At 39.4% G+C, this 20,657-nt stretch overlaps 1 protein-coding gene across 2 annotated transcripts in view; it reads right to left on the reverse strand.

The window, feature by feature from the left end:
- Positions 1 to 4,998: 4,998 nt before the first annotated feature.
- TCEA1 (transcription elongation factor A1) overlaps positions 4,999 to 20,657 on the reverse strand; it is a 31,797-nt gene continuing 16,138 nt past the window's right edge. For both annotated transcript variants that reach the window (XM_024742626.1, XM_024742627.1), the window contains exons 4-10: positions 19,659 to 19,746; positions 16,536 to 16,681; positions 15,347 to 15,403; positions 13,529 to 13,683; positions 10,780 to 10,926; positions 8,235 to 8,306; positions 4,999 to 6,554 (exon numbers count right to left, since the gene is read on the reverse strand). In XM_024742626.1, coding sequence (XP_024598394.1) covers positions 6,546 to 6,554; positions 8,235 to 8,306; positions 10,780 to 10,926; positions 13,529 to 13,683; positions 15,347 to 15,403; positions 16,536 to 16,681; positions 19,659 to 19,746 — 674 coding nt within the window. In that variant the 3' untranslated portion in view covers positions 4,999 to 6,545. The remainder of the gene's footprint in view (positions 6,555 to 8,234; positions 8,307 to 10,779; positions 10,927 to 13,528; positions 13,684 to 15,346; positions 15,404 to 16,535; positions 16,682 to 19,658; positions 19,747 to 20,657) is intronic.

Raw genomic sequence — 20,657 nt, forward strand, 5'->3', positions numbered from 1 at the left:
AATTCCAAATGGTTTAAAGGTCTAGAAGAATATTGTAAGAATATTGGAAGAAAATGTAGGCAACATTTTTGTAACTTCAGATGGAAAGCATCTAAGCAAAACGTAAAATCTAGAAACCATAAAAGAAACACTGAGATTGGATTATGTAAAAATTTAAATTCTGTACAACATAAAAACATAAAAGAATGCAAACACAAATATTACGCTATAAGACACACTCAAGATTACTATGCAGAATGTATAAGGAGTGTCTACAAATTAGACAACTCTATAGACAGAAAAGGAAAACCACAATATAAACCATTAATGGAAAAAATCAACTGGCCAGAAAACAAGAAAATATGAATACAACATACACAAAATGGTAAATCATGTGAACTCAGAACGAGATGACAGTGGTTACCGTTTCCCCCTAGGTTTGCGAAAGTCACAAGGATAGCTCACATCCAGCATTAGCAAGGTGTCAGGAAATGGGCATTCCTGTGCTGTTGGCAGGTGGGTGAACTAGTCTGACTTTTTGGAAAGCAATCTGGCAGTATCATTCTGCATGCACATGTCAACTAGCTGAATCCACCCGACAAAACATCACAATCTACCCACAGGGGAACAGGTTTTCAAGGGAATGGTATATACCCGCAGACTGCTTGCCCTACGGTGAAGGGGACTGGCATACACCTCCATGCACTGGCAGCGAGTGTTCTAAGCTAAAACAGCAAACTGTAGGGTATGTAAAATGTGTCCATTTATAACGTTAATAATGGCCATTCCCCAAGATTCTTCTCACCAGTGGAACTGGATACTGTTCCAAAGTCTTACTGCTATAAATTACCGTTTAGTCCTTACAACCCTCTATGATAGGATGCTCATCTTTACAGACGAGCAGGGAGAGGGGTGAAGTACTTGGTCAGTCTCACAGCTGGTACATGGCAGCTGGGTTTGAACCTGAGCAGACCAGAAGCCCACGCTCTTAACCGCTATGCAGGGCCCATTTCCAAGGAAAAGAGGACCAGATAGCCCGGTATGAGCATGTACACACACGCCGATGTAACAGAGAAACTACAGAGCCAGGGAGATCATTTTCTCTAGTTCACGACTTTGACATAGAAGATGAAGGTAATCCAGCCAGTCTCCCGGGCTGGTATTTGAGCAGCCGTCCAGCAGGCCTCTCTGTTTTTAGAACTCGCAAAGGCCCAGGCGGCCAGTTTTTCTCATTGAACATGACAAAATAAACATCTTAAAAAAAAATCATTCTTCATATATAAAGATGATACTGTCTTACACAAGTCAGTCAGGTTTTTTTTTTTTTTTCTGTTAGTTACCAAATTTGGAGCTAAACCATTACGCTTTCCTGACATGTGTAATCAAAAAATTTCAATTTTGAATCATCTGAAGTACAGCAGTCATCAAACAGGGTTTTTCCTGAGTAATGCCAACTTAATCTCACAGGGGATGAAATTGTGGCCTTGACATTATAATCCAACCACCTGAATTAACTGTCCCAGTGGAACATTCTGGAAAGGCGAATAATCAAAATATTAACTGTAAGAAAACTAGCAGTTAAAACTTGGTTAGCCTCAGAATGGGAAGCCTGAATAAAAAAATAATTATCTACTTAAAAAACACAAAGTTTTTAAAATTAAAAGTATGGCGACTATAGCTAACACACTGTATCGCTTTGTTGTGCAACAGAAACTAACACGGTGTTGTGAAGCAATTATACTCCAATAGAGATCTATTTTAAAAAATACTGTACTGTATATTTGAAAGCTGCTAAGGGAGCAGATCTTAAAAGTTCTCATCACAAGAAACAAAATTGTAAACTAGACTTCGCTAGTGGCGCAGTGGTTAGGACTCCACGCTCCCCATGCAGGCGCCCTGGGTTCCATCCCTGCTCAGGGAACTAGATCCCACACGCATGCCACAACTAAGGAGCCCGCCTGCTGCAACTGACCGAGCACAACCAAATTAATTAATTAAAAAATCGTAAACTAGATGTGGTGATGGATATATTGTGACAATCACCTTGCAGTATACACATAGGTCAAATCATTATGTTGTACACCTAAAACTAATAGTGTTATATGTCAATTACAGCTGACCCTTGAACTACATGGGGGGTTAGGGGAGCCAACCCTCCACCAGGTTAAAAAGTTGGCCCTCATATCCTAGGTTCTGCATCTGTGGATTTAACCAACCGTGGGTCCTATGGCACCACAGTACGTATCAAAAAATCCACAAATAAGTGGACCCAGGCAGTTGAAACCCGTGTTGTTCAAGGGTCAACTGTGTACCTCAATTTTTAAAGTTTTTAATGGGGAGAGGATTAATGAGCATTTGATCTTATGGATATGTTTTTAAATATGAATTTAAAAAGAGGGGGCTTCCCTGGTGGCGCAGTGGTTGAGAGTCCACCTGCCGATGCAGGGGATGCAGGTTCATGCCCCGGTCCGGGAAGATCCCACATGCCGCGGAGCGGCTGGGTCCGTGAGCCATGACCGCTGAGCCTGCGCGTCCGGAGCCTGTGCTCCGCAACGGGAGAGGCCACAACAGTGAGAGGCCCGCGTACTGCAAAAAAAAAAAAAAGGATGAAGGCTGCAATTATTAAGGGGGCAGGGATGGACCCATCAGTGAAACAATCCCGAGATAAATCAGCCTGATACTGACCTGTGACTTTAATGCTCCTTGTGGATCAAAAATGCTTCTGCAGTTAACTGGAAATCTTAGTAGTGTTTCCATAGGTTTTGATGTTCTGCTATCAGTACTTTCATTTAGAATCATACATTTACTTAAATATTCATCCAAAACAATTTAGGATGAAACCATCTTTTTTCCGTTGCTTGTTATAGAAATCTAAATCGAATTTAAATACAAAGGAAACTGACTGGCTTTCATTAGCAAGAAGTCCAGGGTAGTTCCAACACCCACGTGGCTGGACCCAGACCTTCTCCCCATTTCAGCCTCCCCCAGGCTCATCACACACACAGGGTCTCTGCACACTGTTGGTAAAATGGTACAGGGAGCCCCAGGGGCAGCTCCTGCTGGCTTAGCTCGTCCAGGAGAAACACTGCTTCTCCCATCTTTCATAAAGTAACCCCAGGGAAGGAGCATGGGGTGGGGTGGGACGCTGAATGACAGACCCACCAGGGTCACATGGAGGCAAGGTGTCCCCTAAATGAATCAGAAAAGATATTTGGGAGCTAGTGCCAAAAAATCGAAAGATAACAGTTATGCCCCTCCCTTGCCAGTATTCTCACAATTTTGCCTTTTTATTATCAGTTATACTTTCCAATGGCATTATTACAAAAATAACGTGGATACACACTGTAAACTACATATAAGAGTGAAAAAGCCTTTTTATGTCAAAGCAGCTCAACCTTCCAATTATGAAAACACTTGGGCTAATTTAACCGGACTGTAGGGCACATCACACATGAAATGTTGTTCCTCTCTGCAGTCAGGGCCATTAAAGAAAAAATAATCATAATTAGCTGTCTTTTTACAGCACTGGGGAGAGGAAGCAGAACAAGTCATTGGAAGTAGTCACCTGTGCTTTCATTTTCCATCCCTCACCCGGATAAACAAGTACCAGAGTACACTGGTCCGATCCGAACATTTTTTAATTAATAATAAAACTGTCGCATCACTTTGCAGAACTTCAGTACCAAAAGAAACCTCCCGAGACTCGAGCTTGTTACTTCTTCCTCTGGAGCTGGAGTCTAAAACATCGCCAACACTATTTACCTACCCTCCTCCCGCAGGTCCTCAATCGTGGAAGTCTTCAGGTCCCAGCTCCCACACAGTCAAGCAATGTAACACAAACACAACCAAGAAAAACTACTTCACACGCACCTCCTATGTGACACCCATTCCTCTAGGGGCTAAATACAGCAGTGAACAAGTTTCCCATAAAAACGTATGGACTCCACCTTTCCTAAGTTACAGCTATTGGCCACAGCACAACCACATGGGGAGACTTCCAAGCACACTTGTCTACTGCTCTGGACTGATTTCACTTCAGCTTCCTTCAGCCTAATTCTTCCATTACTACCTAGGAACTCATGAGGCAGTAACTCTGTCTTACTCACTGTGAGGTAATAGCACCTTCAATGTTGGTATTGACACTGCTTATTTTTGAAGCTTACAGAAATATGTGGATTTTATGTCAGTGACTATTCACATTACATTTCCCAGTGGGATATTCAATTCTCAAACGGCTAATTTGCTCCAGCTAAATGGGGTGGAGGTGGGGCCCGCCAGGGGCAGGAAAGAGGAACTGTTGATGAAAACTCCTTAAATTTCATCACTTTAACTCTAGTTTTTATTTTGATAATTCAACTCAAATCCCCGAAATTCACTTTGATCTGTAGACAATCACTGTCAAAGTCTAGTCTTGTTAATACTTTAAACATTCTTCCATCTGTGAGGCATACACAGATTTGACGTCTGTGTGTATGTAAGCATTTCAGAACTCCCGCCATGGCTTCTCAATGTTCATACCAACGCCCATCACCCTCAGGTGAACAGGAAAACCAAGGTGGCCCTTTTCTGCTTTCCTGGGACAGTGCTTCGCTAACTGCCACTACACCTTTCTAACTGACTTCTTGTATGTGTTCATTTAACACAGTGACTCTGTCCTGGAAATAGACGCTAGCAAATATTACCCTTGAGAACATTCACTTCCAGTTACTTTATAACTGGCTGGCATTTTCCAATATAAGGTTCACTATTTGGCCTCTCATATTACGTTAAGTGCACACAAGGGATGGACTCACGTGCTCTGCTCAGAACCAGCCTGCATCCCTCACCAGGGGTCCAAGAAAGAAGACAAACGTGCTCTGCACTACTGCTCAATACTAGTCCCTGAATACTTACAACCAGGCAGCCATCACTTAATGAAAACTGGACTTTAAAATCACCTTAATAGTTGGGAAAGTAGAACTTTTTAAACAAAAAGTAAAGCAAGCATCAATATCTAAATAAAAATAACAAAATGTGATACATGATTAATAACAAGAAACTTTATTGAATTAACAAATTTAAAAATGGATCACTTAATTTAAAAGTGGGACTATTTTAATTTTATCCTTATTTAAATTCATTCTTTCAAAAATGCACGTCATTTTTCAAATGATAAAAGGTTACTCTGTGACCTGACGAAGTAGAGGTGGGATGGTACCACTGGGCCAATTCCTCTATGTGGGGTCTGAACATGGACTTTTAGATGTTGTTTTCTCTATTATATCAAACTGACCTGCAGTAAGCAGTGGAGAAGAGGGAGCGAAGGGGAGTGCAAAGCAGGTACTCAGACCTCTCTACAGAGGTTTGAGAGCGCAGACAGAGCACAATGAAATGTGGACTTTGTAACAGTGGCCTTAAGATGTGCTAGACCAAGTGTGAAAATCATTTTTTCTTATTCCTAACAAAACAGATGGCACACACTTAACTGTAAGGTCCTTCCTGCAAATAAGCTGCATTACAGCCCACGTATTAGTCTGTTCCACAACCTCATTCTTGTGTGACAGAAAGAGAGTCAGGACAGAAATGTGCTCCATTAGTCTCCATACGGAAAGGCCACAGCGTTAATGACTTATATAAACCTTAAAGTCCTCGGTCAGCACAGATTTCCAAATCAAAGTTAAGTCATCAACTGTTTATAAGAACAACACTATCCTAAAATGCTAATGTTTTCTTCCCAGTATGTCTTCTTACAAAACGAAAAAACGGTCAAAAGTTTTCATTCTTTGCCTGAGCTGGGATTTAGGAAAAGCCTACTAGACTACAACAATGTTCTGCAAAAGTAAAATACACTACAAAGTCAAACAGGTAAATAAACAACAAACCAAACTGATTTCAACAAAGTCAAGTCATGTTTCCAAAAGTAAAATCTATTACGAACAAGTAATAAACATGTACAAGAAATTACAAGAAATGAGGATCACAGTTAGTTACAAATGCAAAATAATAACTAATTATCCCAGACTTGTGAACATAATAATTAAAATCAATTTCATATGCTAGTTGAAATATTATGTACAATTTAGATAAGCTGGTCAAGTATTATCTGAATACACACCATGTTTGATAAACTTATAATTACATTACCTCTTCTCCTCTTTTAATATTTGCAGGTACATGCCAATATAGGAAAAAAATGTAATTTCCATTTGTGTATTAACTGAGAAGAATAACATTTTTACTGTGTATGTTTCAGACTGTAAAAAAGTTAAGGTACATTTTCCTTTAAGAAGGAAAAAAAAAAAGGTAAAAATAAACTGCCAAAAGTTTAATATCAACTTACTTATAAAAGTGGAAAAAAAAAGTTTTGAAACAGATACCATACAATTATCATGTGGTCTCCTTACTGCTCTGAAACTACAGAAGGCATTTAAGGAAGGGATCCTATGTCAAAAACAGAGACTAACCCAAGGGATATATGTTACTTTAAAAATCTGATTTGCAGTAAAACTAGTTGGTTGGCCTAGTCTTAAAGCTAATTACAAAATCCATTTTCTTAATGGTCCAGGTGTTTTGCCAATTCTTCCAACTCAACAGAACTGTCAAAAAAGAAGAAATATTTTGTGAGACCTTTAAATACAGACAATGGGGTGTATCCCTTCCCACATTTAACACAGCATACACCTTAAATTGCTAAAGAAGGAGGCATTTCTAAAAAAGATGCTGTGTTTTCCAGACATGAATAGTCACCTATATTAAGTGTTTGGCTCTTCCAACTTAGAATTACTAGGAATACATAAATAAAGAAACAGTATAAAATATTTTCTTAAGTACCTCTCTCCTTAATTTCAGGTTAAAAAAATTAATTCCAAATTTGAACTTCTAGAGTAAGCCACCGAAGGCATCAGCTTTCTACATTAAATTGACTTTTCTTAAATCCAACAGAACTGTCAGCACTTAAGCAGCCAATTGCCTGTATTCAATACAAACTGCAATATACCCAGTCGTCATCATCATCATCTTTATCATCACGAGGCATCATGTAAACAAATCCAAGAGCCCTCTGGAAAAGCCAGATTTGCCCAACAGGACTGAGAAAAATGAACATCCCTCTCTTAGACCAATTAAAAAACCTGCCAACTCAGGAAGGGAGACACTGTTTCAAGCCATGAAGACACTCTCAATACCATTAATCTCCCGGCCCAGAACGAATCTTTGTAATAAAATGTGTACTGTCCTCAAGCCCAGAGAGAGTGCCGAGAGCCAAAGTCTCACACTATACTCGTGAAGGATATTCTCCCATTGTCTGCCTTTTAATTCACTTCTGATTTTCAGAAAATGCTTTAAACTATATGAATAATTCAAAATAAGCATTAGGCTAAAAAGTCTAATGTAAGTATAACTTAAAAAAGAAAAGAATCTTACACAAATTTCACAAAAGCTAATAAAAACAGCCAGCATTTTTGGTGCACCAACAATGACCAGGCACTTTAAATATATTATTTCTACCACTCACCACACCCTGTAACGTGGGTCATGAGAACATCACGGTTTGGTAACACTAAGTGGCAAAGCAGTTCAAAGCCTGTTTGGCTCCAGGGAATATCTTCCTACCGTGTGAGCCCCCCGAGTCCCACACTCCTAGTATCCCCACCTCTGTCTCAGGTATGATGTGTAATTCTTCTCTCAATTTTAACTTATATTTCTGTGGCTCACAAAAATCACTCAAGAATGAATCATTCAAATAACCTAACTTGCCTGTGTGGGGCTAATTCAAGAGAACACAGGCCGTACAAAGGAAGGCTTAGTGGAAAGCCTACGAAACCACGGCGGTGCTCATCTGGATTTCCTAAAATAAACACTAAAACCATCGGGCTGGATTTCAGCAAGGCAGAGTAGTTTTTCCAGAACCAAAGTCTATAAAGACAAGCCATACACTTGTGCAGGTTTTCCGGAAGAACAAGAGTGGAAGCAGCTGGCTGGATACAGTAGATACAGGACTGTGACGCTGTAATGCACAGTTAAGATTCAATCCTGTCATTTCTGCAGCAAGACGACATGAAGGTTGGCAAATTAAGTCAACCTCTTTATTTCTAGTAGGACGGCAAACAGTACGTTCCACGACAGACGCCAGCCACGGCCTTGCCCAGCACTGGGCAGCGTTAGCACGTGCACACGCCGGGGCATCCAGGCAGCCCCCGAAGCAGACCCGAAGAGACCAGCCCATGGAGAACCACCCCATGTAAACAGGTGAGACGGGAACCCCAGGAAGCATGTACCTTCCACCGGTTTCCACACTCGTTGCAGACAACAAACGTTGTCATCGGTTCATCAGCACTCCGCGTTTGGACCTGCAGCAAAGTTGGGTGAAAAATACTACTTTTCACAATACTACAAAAAGTCCAACCTAATTAAGAACGGTACCACAGTAAAATGTATAAGAGCTCGAAACAAGCTCAGATAAGCGAAATAATGTCAAACAAACACACGTTTCCAAACTTCATTTTTCTAAGTCCTTGTCTTTTCATCTTTTATCTGTTCATCTAAAGGCACACATTATACTACTGATAAATGGCTAATAAATATGAAAATTTTTCATAACTAAGAAGCACAGAAATGTTAATTAAAAGACATATCAATTTTCTCTTACAAATTAGCAAGGATGTAAAAATTACAAAAATATTTCATTATGACAAATATAAACTGCCACCAACCTTTCTAAGTCAGGCAGCAACAAGAGCCTTAAATACCCATCTTCTGTGACCTAGGAACTTGATATGTGATCTATCATAAGATGGTAATTAGAAACACAAATGAAGATCTGTGTGCAGCTCAACATCACTAATCACTGGGGAAATGCAAATTAAAACCACAAGAAAATATCACCTCACACCTGTCAGAATGGCTATTATCAAAAAGACAAGAAAAAGCAAGTTGTCAAGGGTGTGGAGAAAAGGGAACCCTTGTGAACTGCTGGTGAGAATGTAAGTTGGTGTGGCCGCTGTGGAAAATGGTGTGGAGGTTGCTCAAAAAATTAAAAACAGAGCTACCATACAATCCAGCAATTCTGCATCTTGGTACACAGCTGAAGGAAATGAAATCAGTATATCAAAGAGATTATCTACACCCATGTTCTCTGCAGAATTATTCACAATAGCCAAGACATGGAAACAACCTAAATGTCCTTCAACAGATAAACGGATAAAGAAAAAATGGCATAAATTCACGATGGAATATTATTCAGCCATAAAAAAGAAGGAAATGCTGCCATTTGAGACAACATCGATAAACCTGGAAGGCATTATGTTAAATGAAATATGCCAAACAGAGAGACAAATACTGTATGACATCACTTATATGTGGCATCTTAAAAAAAAAAGCTGAATTCACAGAAACAGAATAGATGGGAGGACATGGGAAGATGTAGATCAAAGGGTATAAACTTTCAGTTATAAGAAGAATAAGTTCTGAGGATCTAACATACAGCATGGGGACTATTTTGTTAGTGTAGATCTTAAGCATTCTCACCAAAAAAAAGAAAGAAAGAAAGAAAATGTGAGGTGATGGATGTGTTAATTATCTTGATCTTGGTAAGCATTCCATGACGTATGCGTATATCAAAGCATCATATTGTACACTTTAAATAAATACAATTATATTTGTCAATTATTTTTCAATAAAGTTGGGAGGGGAGATCTGTGTACAAGGATGTTTGAAGAGTATAAATTGTGTAATAACACAAACACTGGAAACAACCTGAGCATCCAATAGGGAAATAATGAGATAAGTTAGAGTCTACCCATCTGATGGAATATTATACAGCTATTAAGATGTTTATAAAGGTTTAAAAAAACAAACAAAGGAAAATGCTTACACAAAGTGAGGAAAAGTATATAAAACAGTTTACAGTATTTAGCTGCAACTAGGTTTTTAAAAAATCCACAAAATACTACAAGCACCAAAATATAGATCATTGCCCTCTCTGGACGGCAGATTAATGAGTGATTTTAAATTTCTTGTTCATACTTTTCTGTATTTTCAAAATTTTCTATAAATAGGTATACTTACAGAATAACAAATAAACTAAACATTATTTTTATAAAGTGCTTAATTTTCTGTCAATCAAAAAATGCAACCCCCTAAGTCTCTCTAGTAACCGGAAACAATTAGTTGTTCTTTAAAGGGAAAATTTTGAATTTAGCGGATTACAGACATAGCACAGCCTATTTAGCAAATGAAATTAATGACAGTGAGAAAAAGTTTTTTCACATATGCACATACAATCAAAACAACTATAACACAGCTCTTTTCAGCGGTTCGAGAACAAAAAGGAAAGTCAGTCACATCATATATGATGTGATAAATGAAGATAAAAGCCATCAATATGTTGCAAAAAAGGAATAAATATCTGGAAACCAGTCAAGCTAAAAGTACCCAGGCTCCGAGTGAGGGAGAGCAAAGAACTTTCCCTAAACTACATGATCCTGCCAAATAAAAAGAATTGTAGCCTGTTTAGACACTAACCAATAATCCACTGCTTTTTAGCTTAGAGAAAAAAACATGGCCATTTTATTAAATTCTATAATATTTAATCAATTTCGGTTTGTACAGCTTTCACAGTAACAATTCCTATGGAAGTGTAACTATTTCAACTTATTTTCAATTAACTGGAATCTGCTAGTATTAAGAATGCACTGTTATACTTAAGAGATATCTCCTCTCAAAAAATATCAAAACACTGGTAATTATCTTTACTACTTGTTTTGAAATAGGAGTTGCAAGCATTCTTAGTATGAAAATAAGAATCTATAAACAATCACAAACCTGTGTGTAAGTGCAGTTCTTCTTCTTGCATTTGCCACATGTGAACAAGTCCGTCTGGGTCCCACCTGTCTTGGCCATCTGATGCTCTCTGATGGCTTCTTTGGTCAAGTTTTTCCGCATCTCTTTGAGCTCATCACTGGCCATCTCCTGTTCGGAAGGTGGCAATACCACTCAGTTACGGGCATCTTCTATACATATGCGGAATGCTTTTTACACTCCCTTAGTTTAATACTAACAAGATCAAAATCAACTTTTAAAGTCTTAAAAGTGAAAAATTAATATTTTTCCTCAAAGAACTCATAAGAGTTTGCTTACTCTTAAAATTTTTTCAAATACTTATAAGTCTGCATGTGAAAACTGGATTTAATTACTGCTCAAAGGCTTATAAACAATGTAAGCCTGTAGCAATGAGCACCTCTAGTATCCAGACTATGGTCTCTACTATTGCACCCACCCCCCAACTACCGACAAAGGAACCAGAGGCCTCTGGAGGAATGTCTCGTTCCAGTTCTGAGTCAAGAAAAGCACAAGATAAGTCAGAGTCATCTTGTGCCAGAAAGCACGGAAACTACCTGACTACTTTGAGTGAGTCACACGGACAGAGGAGCTACATGCAGGAGCTCCCACTGGCCAGAGAGGATGATTTCTTCAGCCAACAATATGACTTACGGAAAAGACCAATCCCCACTGGATAAATAAGAAGTCACAAGTCCGTGACGACACTTAAAAAAAGAGAGCACAAACGTTTGCAAGAATGGCAACAAAAGCCCCCACTGGCAGTTAGTAGGGCGCCAACTCCTCCTTCTGATAACTGTTAGCCAAAAGGAAAGAATTACACATTCACCCTGCCTTTCCTGTTCTAACCAACAGTGTAACCAAGAGCCTTCAACTCAGGGAAAGTGCTTATCAAAGAAATCTAGCTAATAAATGTGAAAGGAATGACACAATTTCAGAAATCTCTATTTTGCAACTCCTAATGAAATCACCAATTCAGTGGATGAACACACAGATGAAAGGCTGATGGAGAACTTTACAACGGAGGGATCAGACTGTCAGTACACAAACCCCTGATCAATTTCCGCACCCTAAGAGTAGAGCAACAAGACATGCGTCTCCTGATGTGATGCAATATGAAATAAGAAGGACCACTGATGAAATATTTATGCAGGAAAAGTTAAACCTGCATGTAACCAAGCCTATAGAACTAGCTTCCAGTTCACAGAAAATGAAGGGGACAGAAAAGTTAAATAACATCATGAGGAAGAAACAGGCAATTCATACTGTGAGATATACAAGAGAAAAACTGGTCTCTTCAACAGGTTAATGTTATGAAAAATAGGGGGCAGGAGAAGAAAATGCTTTAGAATTAAATATGTACACACAAAATCTTAAGAGACCAAACTTAAGGTAACATCTAGACTTTGGATCCTGATACAAAATAAATGAACAATCGAACATAATATGAACATGAACTAGGTATCAGATATACCAAGGAATTATCATTAGATTTGTTACATGTCATGATGACAGTGTAGTTACATAAGAAAAGTATCATATTTTTAAAGATATCTCTCAAGGACAGAAAGGTAAAAGGATATAATGTCTGGAATTTGCTTGAAAATAATTCAGGGGAGGGCTTCCCTGATGGCGCAGTGGTTGAGAATCCACCTGCCAAAGCAGGGGACACGGGTTCGAGCCCTGGTCCAGGAAGAGCCCACATGCCGGGGAGCAACGAAGCCCATGCGCCACAACGACGGAGCCGGGACTCTAGAGCCCATGAGCCACAACTACTGAGCCCGTGTGCCGCAACTACTGAAGCCCATGTGCCTAGAGCCCGTGCTCTGCAGCAAGAGAAGCCACAACAATGAGAAGCCCGCGCACCGCAATGAAGAGTAGCCCCTGCTCTCCCCAACTAGAGAAAGCCTGTGCAGAAACGAAGACCCAACATAGCCAAAAATAAATAAATTTATTAAAAATAAATCAATAAATCCTGGATGTCATTTCTAAAAAAATAATAGTGATAATAATAATTCAGGGGAAAAGAAAGAAAACAAAAAAAGGGATAGATGAAGAAGGTGACTAGTTATTGAAAATACTTGAACCTTAGGTGATGGATATATAGGATTTCATTATACTTTGTTCTCTACTTTGCGACAGTTTTAAATTATTTTAATGAGGTTTTAAAAAATGAATTTTAAAAATATAACAATTTTTATTAGCTATATAGAAAGACAAATTCACTGTCTTGGATGCTTAGTCAGATAGTGAGACTGCAGACACACTGCAGCTATTATCTACGAACAGCTACATCTATAAATAGCAGACAATGAATTCCATTTTCTCCACCATTTTCTAAATAAATATAAGGAATAGTCAATAAGATATAACCAACTTTATAGTATTTAACCATGAAAAGAGCTTAGAGGTTACAAAGTCTGTTTGCAATTAGAGATTTGACCCTTTGATTCTAAATGGATCTACAATAAGTAAAAAACACTTTTGTTTTTAGACAATAATTGATTAAGGCAATCACCCAAAGATCAGGGCACAGTTGTGAAAGGAACAAAATACTGAGGCCAACAGATTCAATCACCTTAAGTATTTGTCTGGTATACTGTATATATAAGTATATTAGAATAGCTAATAACAATTTATTAATATGTAGTATTTATACAGTACTTTATGATTTAAATAGACTTTACACTTGATATCATGGAATACTGTCATAGAAATGTACAAATATACTCACCTCTGCCGTCATTCTAGCAAATAAGTCAGGAGGAATATTCCCACACAGCACATTTTTCCTTAAATTTGGATTCTTAGCATCCTTAAGATTTGATATCCTACTTCGTACTCTATTTTTGTATTTCATGTCCGTATTCCTTATTTCTTGATAGATAGGTACTAGGCCATTAAGGAAAAAAAGGTTAAGTTATAAAGGTAAGATAACTTTTTCCTATTCTGCCCCAATGAGAATTCCTGAAATTTCTAAGCAGTGTTTCCAATTTAGATTAAGTTAACAATAAGGCACTGTTTCTGCCTGATTTCTTGATCTGTAACTGGCAAAAAATAGTGATCATACTTTCATGCTATGAATGAGCAATACTTTCTCAATGTTTAAAGCCAAGCAAGACACAAAGTAAAAGGGTTTCAAAATGTAACTCAGATATGCAATCTGAGTGAGAAAACTTGAGAATTAAGAGCTTGAACTTACACATGCTTTCCCTTGCCCAAATTTGCATTCTACCAAGGATCCTAAAAGTCTCAAGAAGACTACACAGGGACTTCCCCGGTTGGCACAGTGGTTAAGAATCTGCCTGCCAAGTCAGGGGACATGGGTTCGATCCCTGGCCCAGGACGATCCCACATGCCGTGGAGCAACTAAGCCCGTGAGCCACAACTAGAGCCTGTGCTCTAGAGCCCGCGAGCCACAACTACTGAGCCCGTGTGCCACAACTACTGAAGCCTGCGCACCTAGAGCCCATGCTCCGCAACAAGAGAAGCCACTGCAATGAGAAGCCTGCACGCTGCAACGAAGAGTAGCCCCCGCTCGCCGCAACTAGAGAAAGCCCACGCGCAGCAATGAAGACCCAACGCAGTCAAAAATAAATAAGTAAGGGCTTCCCTGGCGGCACAGTGGTTAAGAATCCGCCTGCCAAGTCAGGGGACACAGATTCGATCCCTGGCACGGGAAGATCCCACATGTCACGGAGCAACTAAGCCCGTGAGCCACAACTAGAGCCTGTGCTCTAGAGCCCGCGAGCCACAACTACTGAAGCCCACGGCACCTAGAGCCCATGCTCCGCACCAAGAGAAGCCACCGCAATGAGAAGCCTGTGCACCGCAACGAAGACCCAACACAGCCAAAAATAAAAATAAATAAATTTATTTAAAAAATCAAATCAAATCAAAAAAAAAAGGCTACACAGCACCCTGGAGGGCCTTCTGAGAGAAAATCTTTCACAGTAGCCCTGAGGGATCATTTCCTCCTTGGCTCAGCAAGAAGCTAGTTTAGCAGGTGGCTTTCTCAAGAGAACAGGCAACAGCAGGGGCCCGGCTCCAGAGCAGCTCCCTTTCTAACAAGGCCATTTCCTCAACCAGGACAGTTCCGCAGTCACACTGTCACCTAGATATTCCCTGTTCTCTGGACCCACGTGTAAGACCCCTCCCTCTCCCAGAGCCCTTCCCAAGGCCCCCAGCATGAACACACTCCTGTCCAGGATAATGAGCTCAGGGGATTGTATACGCTTTGCTGAGTACCCCCAAAGATGAAACCCTACTTCCCATTTACTAGCATGTGTGTTTTCCATGCCCTTCTGCACTTGAACTGAGATGCTACGTTCTCAATTTGCAAGGCAGAAAAATAAAAATACTATCAGTACTATGTGTTTTACTTTTGAATGACAGGAAAACAAGAATAATAAAATGACATGGATAGCCCTCCCCTTTCCCATCAAAACAATCAAGATAGAAGCTGAAGAATAAAACTTTGAATTCTTTACAGGAAGAAAAAATAATCTAGCGGATTTCTTAAAACAATTATGAATATACACGCAAAGGATATCTTCCTCGATTTGAGATCCTAATTCTTCCTCATCAGCTCCAATAGCGATGTAGTCATCTAAACACAGGCACAGAGAATTGTCATGAAAAAGTGATTATAACACATTAAAAGAAAATTTCAATACAGGGTCAGTTAAACTGTATTCCTATTTCTTCAACCCCACTTGCCCTGTACAAAGAATCCTTTCAGTTTAGTTTCATTAGAGTCTTGTCTCTCTACTACCCACTATGCTCCTCCTCTGGATTCACCTAATGTCCAAAGGGCTCCTGCATGGATGACTCCTTATCCCTCAGGAGTGGGGAAGTAATGCATCCAGCAGGCAACTCCTCACTTCACAACTCCATAAATTCTCGTTGCTCCAGCAGAGAGTAGAGAAAGTTATAAAGAACTGTCTTGTCTCCTGTGACTCAGGCTTCAATGCCAAGAAACCATTCATTTCATCTGCCAGTCACATATATGGACAAAATCAGAAGACTCCTATGCAAATATTAAAAGGGATAGAAGGAAATAAAAAGAAACTAGGAAAAAAAAGAAAAAATATATAAAGAGACAGTAAAGGAATCAGAGTAGAAAGGGCAGAATAAGGAGAAAACTAGGTCATACTAACTGTGGTTCAGTACGATAGAAAAGAGAAGGGATGAATTTGTATAGAAGGGTAAATATTTCTATACGTGAAACTTTTAAAAGCAAAATTTTACATAAGAATGAGTACCTCCATGTTAAAGCTCCCATATACAACTCAAGATCTCTTTTCCACTTTAAAAAAAGTAGGAAATGAAATTATGAATATAAAACTTACTATATGTCATACTAACATTTAACAATGGGACCCAAATACAGTATTGTTAACTCCCAATCTTGAGGGTAGAGTACTTAGTTTGCAGATTAAACGTGAGGAGAAAAAAGATTGCGAAGAAAAGCTTAAATTACTACAAATCAGGGGAAACATCCACATATTAGAAGGAACCTATTTCTCAGAAATACACAGTAATAAGCAGAGGTCCAGTTTGCACCCTCCTCTCTGCCATCAGTAACTCCCATCACAGCAAGCCCTCCCTGAGCTGGGCATTGGCGAGCAGCTATCATCAGGATCCCACCGGGAGGACAGAAACAAGGAGGTGGACAGGGCGGCAGTGGCAGCGGTCAAATGACTGACCACCGAAACTCACGAGACGTACGCAAAACTCACCTCCCGTTCGGAGAGCCGCAGCGAGCATCTCCCTACACTTTAACCGCACAGAATCAGAAGTGCTTGGTGCCCGAGGAAAAGATGAAACGTAAGTGTCTCGGGCATTTGTCTCATCCTTTCTGCTGCTTACGTTGCCACTGGAGCTACTGAAGTACACGTACACGCACACACACACACCAAAAAGAAGTCAGGAAAACTCTCTTAAAGTGAACATCGTTACTATCACTCTCTAAAAACAAAAATTGGGGGCATAAATATATGAAACTGTATTTCAGTGACTTACATGAAAAAAAATTGCCTGCATATAGATTAAAAAGAAGTTAAAATTTTAGTAAAGATGACACAAATCTCATGCCTTTTATTTTTTTTAACCTTGATCATCTTTAAACATTAAACAATATTTTTCATACAGAAAATACACATTACAGCTCAATACAACAACTGCAAAGCAAGGATCTTGGTTATAACAGGGGTAAGGGGATGGCACCAGAAAATATGACCGCTCTCGACCAAAAACAGAGGGGAAAATGCTTGAAAAACCCTGTTGCAACTAGACAACCAGGGAGGTTTACACATACAACACCCACTTCAGGATAAAAACCACGTGTAGTGAGAAGTAGTTGTGAAAATACAACAATGTCTCTTAATTTCTCCCCAGAAACATCAATTCAATCAGGACAGTTGAGCAATTTTTCCAGTCAACCTAATCATTTCCACTACTTCTGATTAACTTCTTACATTAGATTCTTAGCAAAATACCTTGCTGACTGGTTTCAGCTAACTTTATCCCAGTGCAGATTTCTGCCACAAACCTTTCCAGATGAAGCCAGCCCTCCACCCCACGGATGTGAGTGGCCGCGCTCACAGACAGCCCACGTGGGCAGGGCGGCCGCTCTGCAGGCCTTCAGAGTCCTGCGGCCCGTCTCCCAGAGTGCCGTCTACACACAGGTCTGTGTCTCCCGCCACCAGCCCGAGCTTCTCACGGGCAAAGGTGAGCATTCACTCAGTTCACTCCTCTCTGTGCCCCGGGGCACAGCACCCAGCTTTCAGCGCACACCAATGAGCACGCCCGGTTTACAAACGCCACTCTCGGCTCCTTCAAGGACGAGCTCACTCTGTACCCGTGGCCCAATGCCTCGCTCACCCCTGGGAGCTGCCAGGAGGACGATGGGCCTTCTCTCCCCTCACGTCACCACCTCTGGCGCCACTTCTGACATTCTAAGCAGCTAACCACACCACTTTCTCCTTAAATCCTTACACCAAGGCGTAAAACCCTTCTCACCTGCAACTCACTTAGATCTAACCTTCTATCTTCCTTTAGATGATACCTCAGACTCATTTCTCCAATATTTTACAATTTTTCTTCACTGTTTGAATGAGTGAGAGTGTGTGTGTGTGTGTGTGTGTGTGTGTGTATGGAGATACCAATCACTTACCTCGTCAGACTTTGTACAAAATAATCCTATGCTTTTGTAGAAAGGCTCTATCCCTAAACTTCAATTACTTAAAACTGATGAAAATATACTAAGAACTTACGCCTCCTTCAATGTCTATTTTAAATATGTGTCTATACCTTTATATATTATATTCAAGGCATTAAATCATTCATTACTTTGAATGTAACACAACTGAAAGCATGTGTTAAAAAATCCATAAATTATGGCTTGTACTTTTCAAAAATATCAAGGTCATGAAAGACAATGACAGACTGAAGCATTACTCTAGATTAAAGGAGCCAGATATGATAACCAAATGCAATGTGACCCGAGATGATATTTTGGGAAATTATTTTTCCTTTGCAACAAAAGATATTATTGGGACACATGGTAAAATATGAATAAGGTCTGCAGATCAGTAAAAAGTATCATATTAATGTTAATGTTCAGATATTGATATCTGTATTGTGTCTATCTGTGAGAAAATGTCCTTGTTCTTAGAAAAGACACATTGATGTATTTAGCATTTAGGGGTATAAAGGGCATAATGTCTGTAAAGTATTCTTGTCTGGTTCAAAATAAAACTCGTGTGTATATTCATTTATGCACACATATGCAAATACATATATAAATATCACTGGGGCAATTTCAGAGTTCTCTGAACTATTCATACCATTTTCTAAAAGCCCAAAATTATCTCAAAATAGTTAGAAAAAAACTGAATAAATTTTATTATCAACTGGTGTTTAACTCTATCTTTAGCTTACCTTTTTTTATCATCAAGTTAGTTAGTACTTCTACATAAAAAAACAGTGTAGGGGATATTAATCACAGCTGATTAATAAAAAATGAGGAGTACATTACCAATCTGGGGAAAATATTGAGAAGTAAATGGAGTTAAAGTAGGTGGCCTAAAATGTGCGTGTGTGAGAATCACCTGAAGGGCTTGTTAAAACACGTGGCTGACACCACCACCAGAAACCCTGGTTCTGTAATTCCAGGGTAGAGCCCAAGAATCTGCTTTTCACAAAGCGGCCAGGTTTGCTCCTGGGGACCACCCTTTGAGAAGTACTGCTCTAAGTCAAAGTCAAGCCTCCCAAGAACAGAGGGTATGTATTTAATCTACTGAATACTAGGCACATCCCTGATCACGTCAGCATGGGGACACGGCACAGTTCACTGCATGTCACAGGAAAGAATAAATGCAAAGGCCTCTTAAGTGGCAAAGGAATAACTTGAACTCTTCATTACTGAACACGTTTTAAGTTCTTACAACAAACAGCTAAACTGGGAAGGAAAACAGAACCATGAAGAGGAGAAACAGATTCAGGGACAAAAATATCTAAAACAGAAATGTGGCAAATGAAGTAACCACATGAACCCTAGTCACCTAGTCAGTCCCCCCACTACCACCTCTCCCAGTGCCACCCCAGGGCCCACCCAACCACACTCGCCAAGTGCAATGTAAATCATTTCTCTTTTATGTAGTATCTTCTAACTCTCTTTTAAATTTCCAAGAAATCTTATAAGAAACCTTAGATATTTGGCTATATACATTTATACTGATTCCGTGTGATTGGAAAAAAGAAAGAGGAGTACAGACATGGGATCAGAAGACCATGGAGGAAGTGACAGTCAAATAAAACTATGACCTTCAACATAAATGAGTTTCCATAAAGTGAAATACCTTTCTTCTCTTGCTTCAGGGCTATTCTGTGATGTAACTGCAGTATCTTTTTTCTTTTCTTCAGAGTCTTTATCTGTTGATGGTCCATCTGAAAATTTATGAAATTCCTAAGTTGTTAGCACTTGTTTAAACAAAACAAGACAAAACAAAACATGGGACTGCTACATGTTATCAAGCTATTTATGCAACCAAAAAAATCCCCACTAAAATCCTAAGTTTTTAACAAGTAAATGAAGTTTATGCAAGCTACTCTATTAGCATATGTACATGGGTGCTCAGTCGGCATTCCCAAATAAACTCCTTCATCTGGTGGGAACCATAAATTCATACGCCAGTGGTAACATAAAAGGGAGAAAATTATTCAGAACAAGGGAAGGAAGGAATATGGCAAAACATTAGCACTGTCATTTAAAATACTGAAAGTGCAAAGCATATACAGCTATACCGTTTTGATAATTTTTCATGAAGTCAAAAAATTTGAGGTGGTACTCAAAATACAAATAAATATTTCAGGGATAGTAAACAAAGAACATTTTCATAGAATATACTTCAGGATTATTAGTTAGGCCTACCCAGCACCTCCTCTACCTTAAAGAATCTGTAAACTAATACAGATTATTAATACTAATAGAGCACAAAGCTTTAAGACTTAGGAAGTGAGCAATTAGGCATGGGGAAATAAAGTACGTAAAATAGGCTGGGTCAAGGCAATACTTCAGCACTGAAAAGAAACATTCATGTTTAAATCAACCAAAACAGCCTTGAAGCTAGGTTCAGAAAATGTTTGGATCTACTGTGTAACCCACTTTGATCTACATTTTGATCCCTACATGAGCTACATAAATAAGAACTACATAAATAATTCCATTCTCCACATCCCTCTGTATAGAATACAGAAGAACAAACATCCAACTGTGTGGCAGGACCACCTAGGCAACTCTAAGCATGCCCTCGTGCTCAAGCTCCCATCCTAAACCATTCCATCCAAATCTCTGGCGG

Source organism: Neophocaena asiaeorientalis, unplaced genomic scaffold (assembly GCF_003031525.2).
Source record: "Neophocaena asiaeorientalis asiaeorientalis breed wild unplaced genomic scaffold, Neophocaena_asiaeorientalis_V1.1 scaffold226, whole genome shotgun sequence".
Lineage (NCBI taxonomy): Eukaryota > Metazoa > Chordata > Mammalia > Artiodactyla > Phocoenidae > Neophocaena > Neophocaena asiaeorientalis.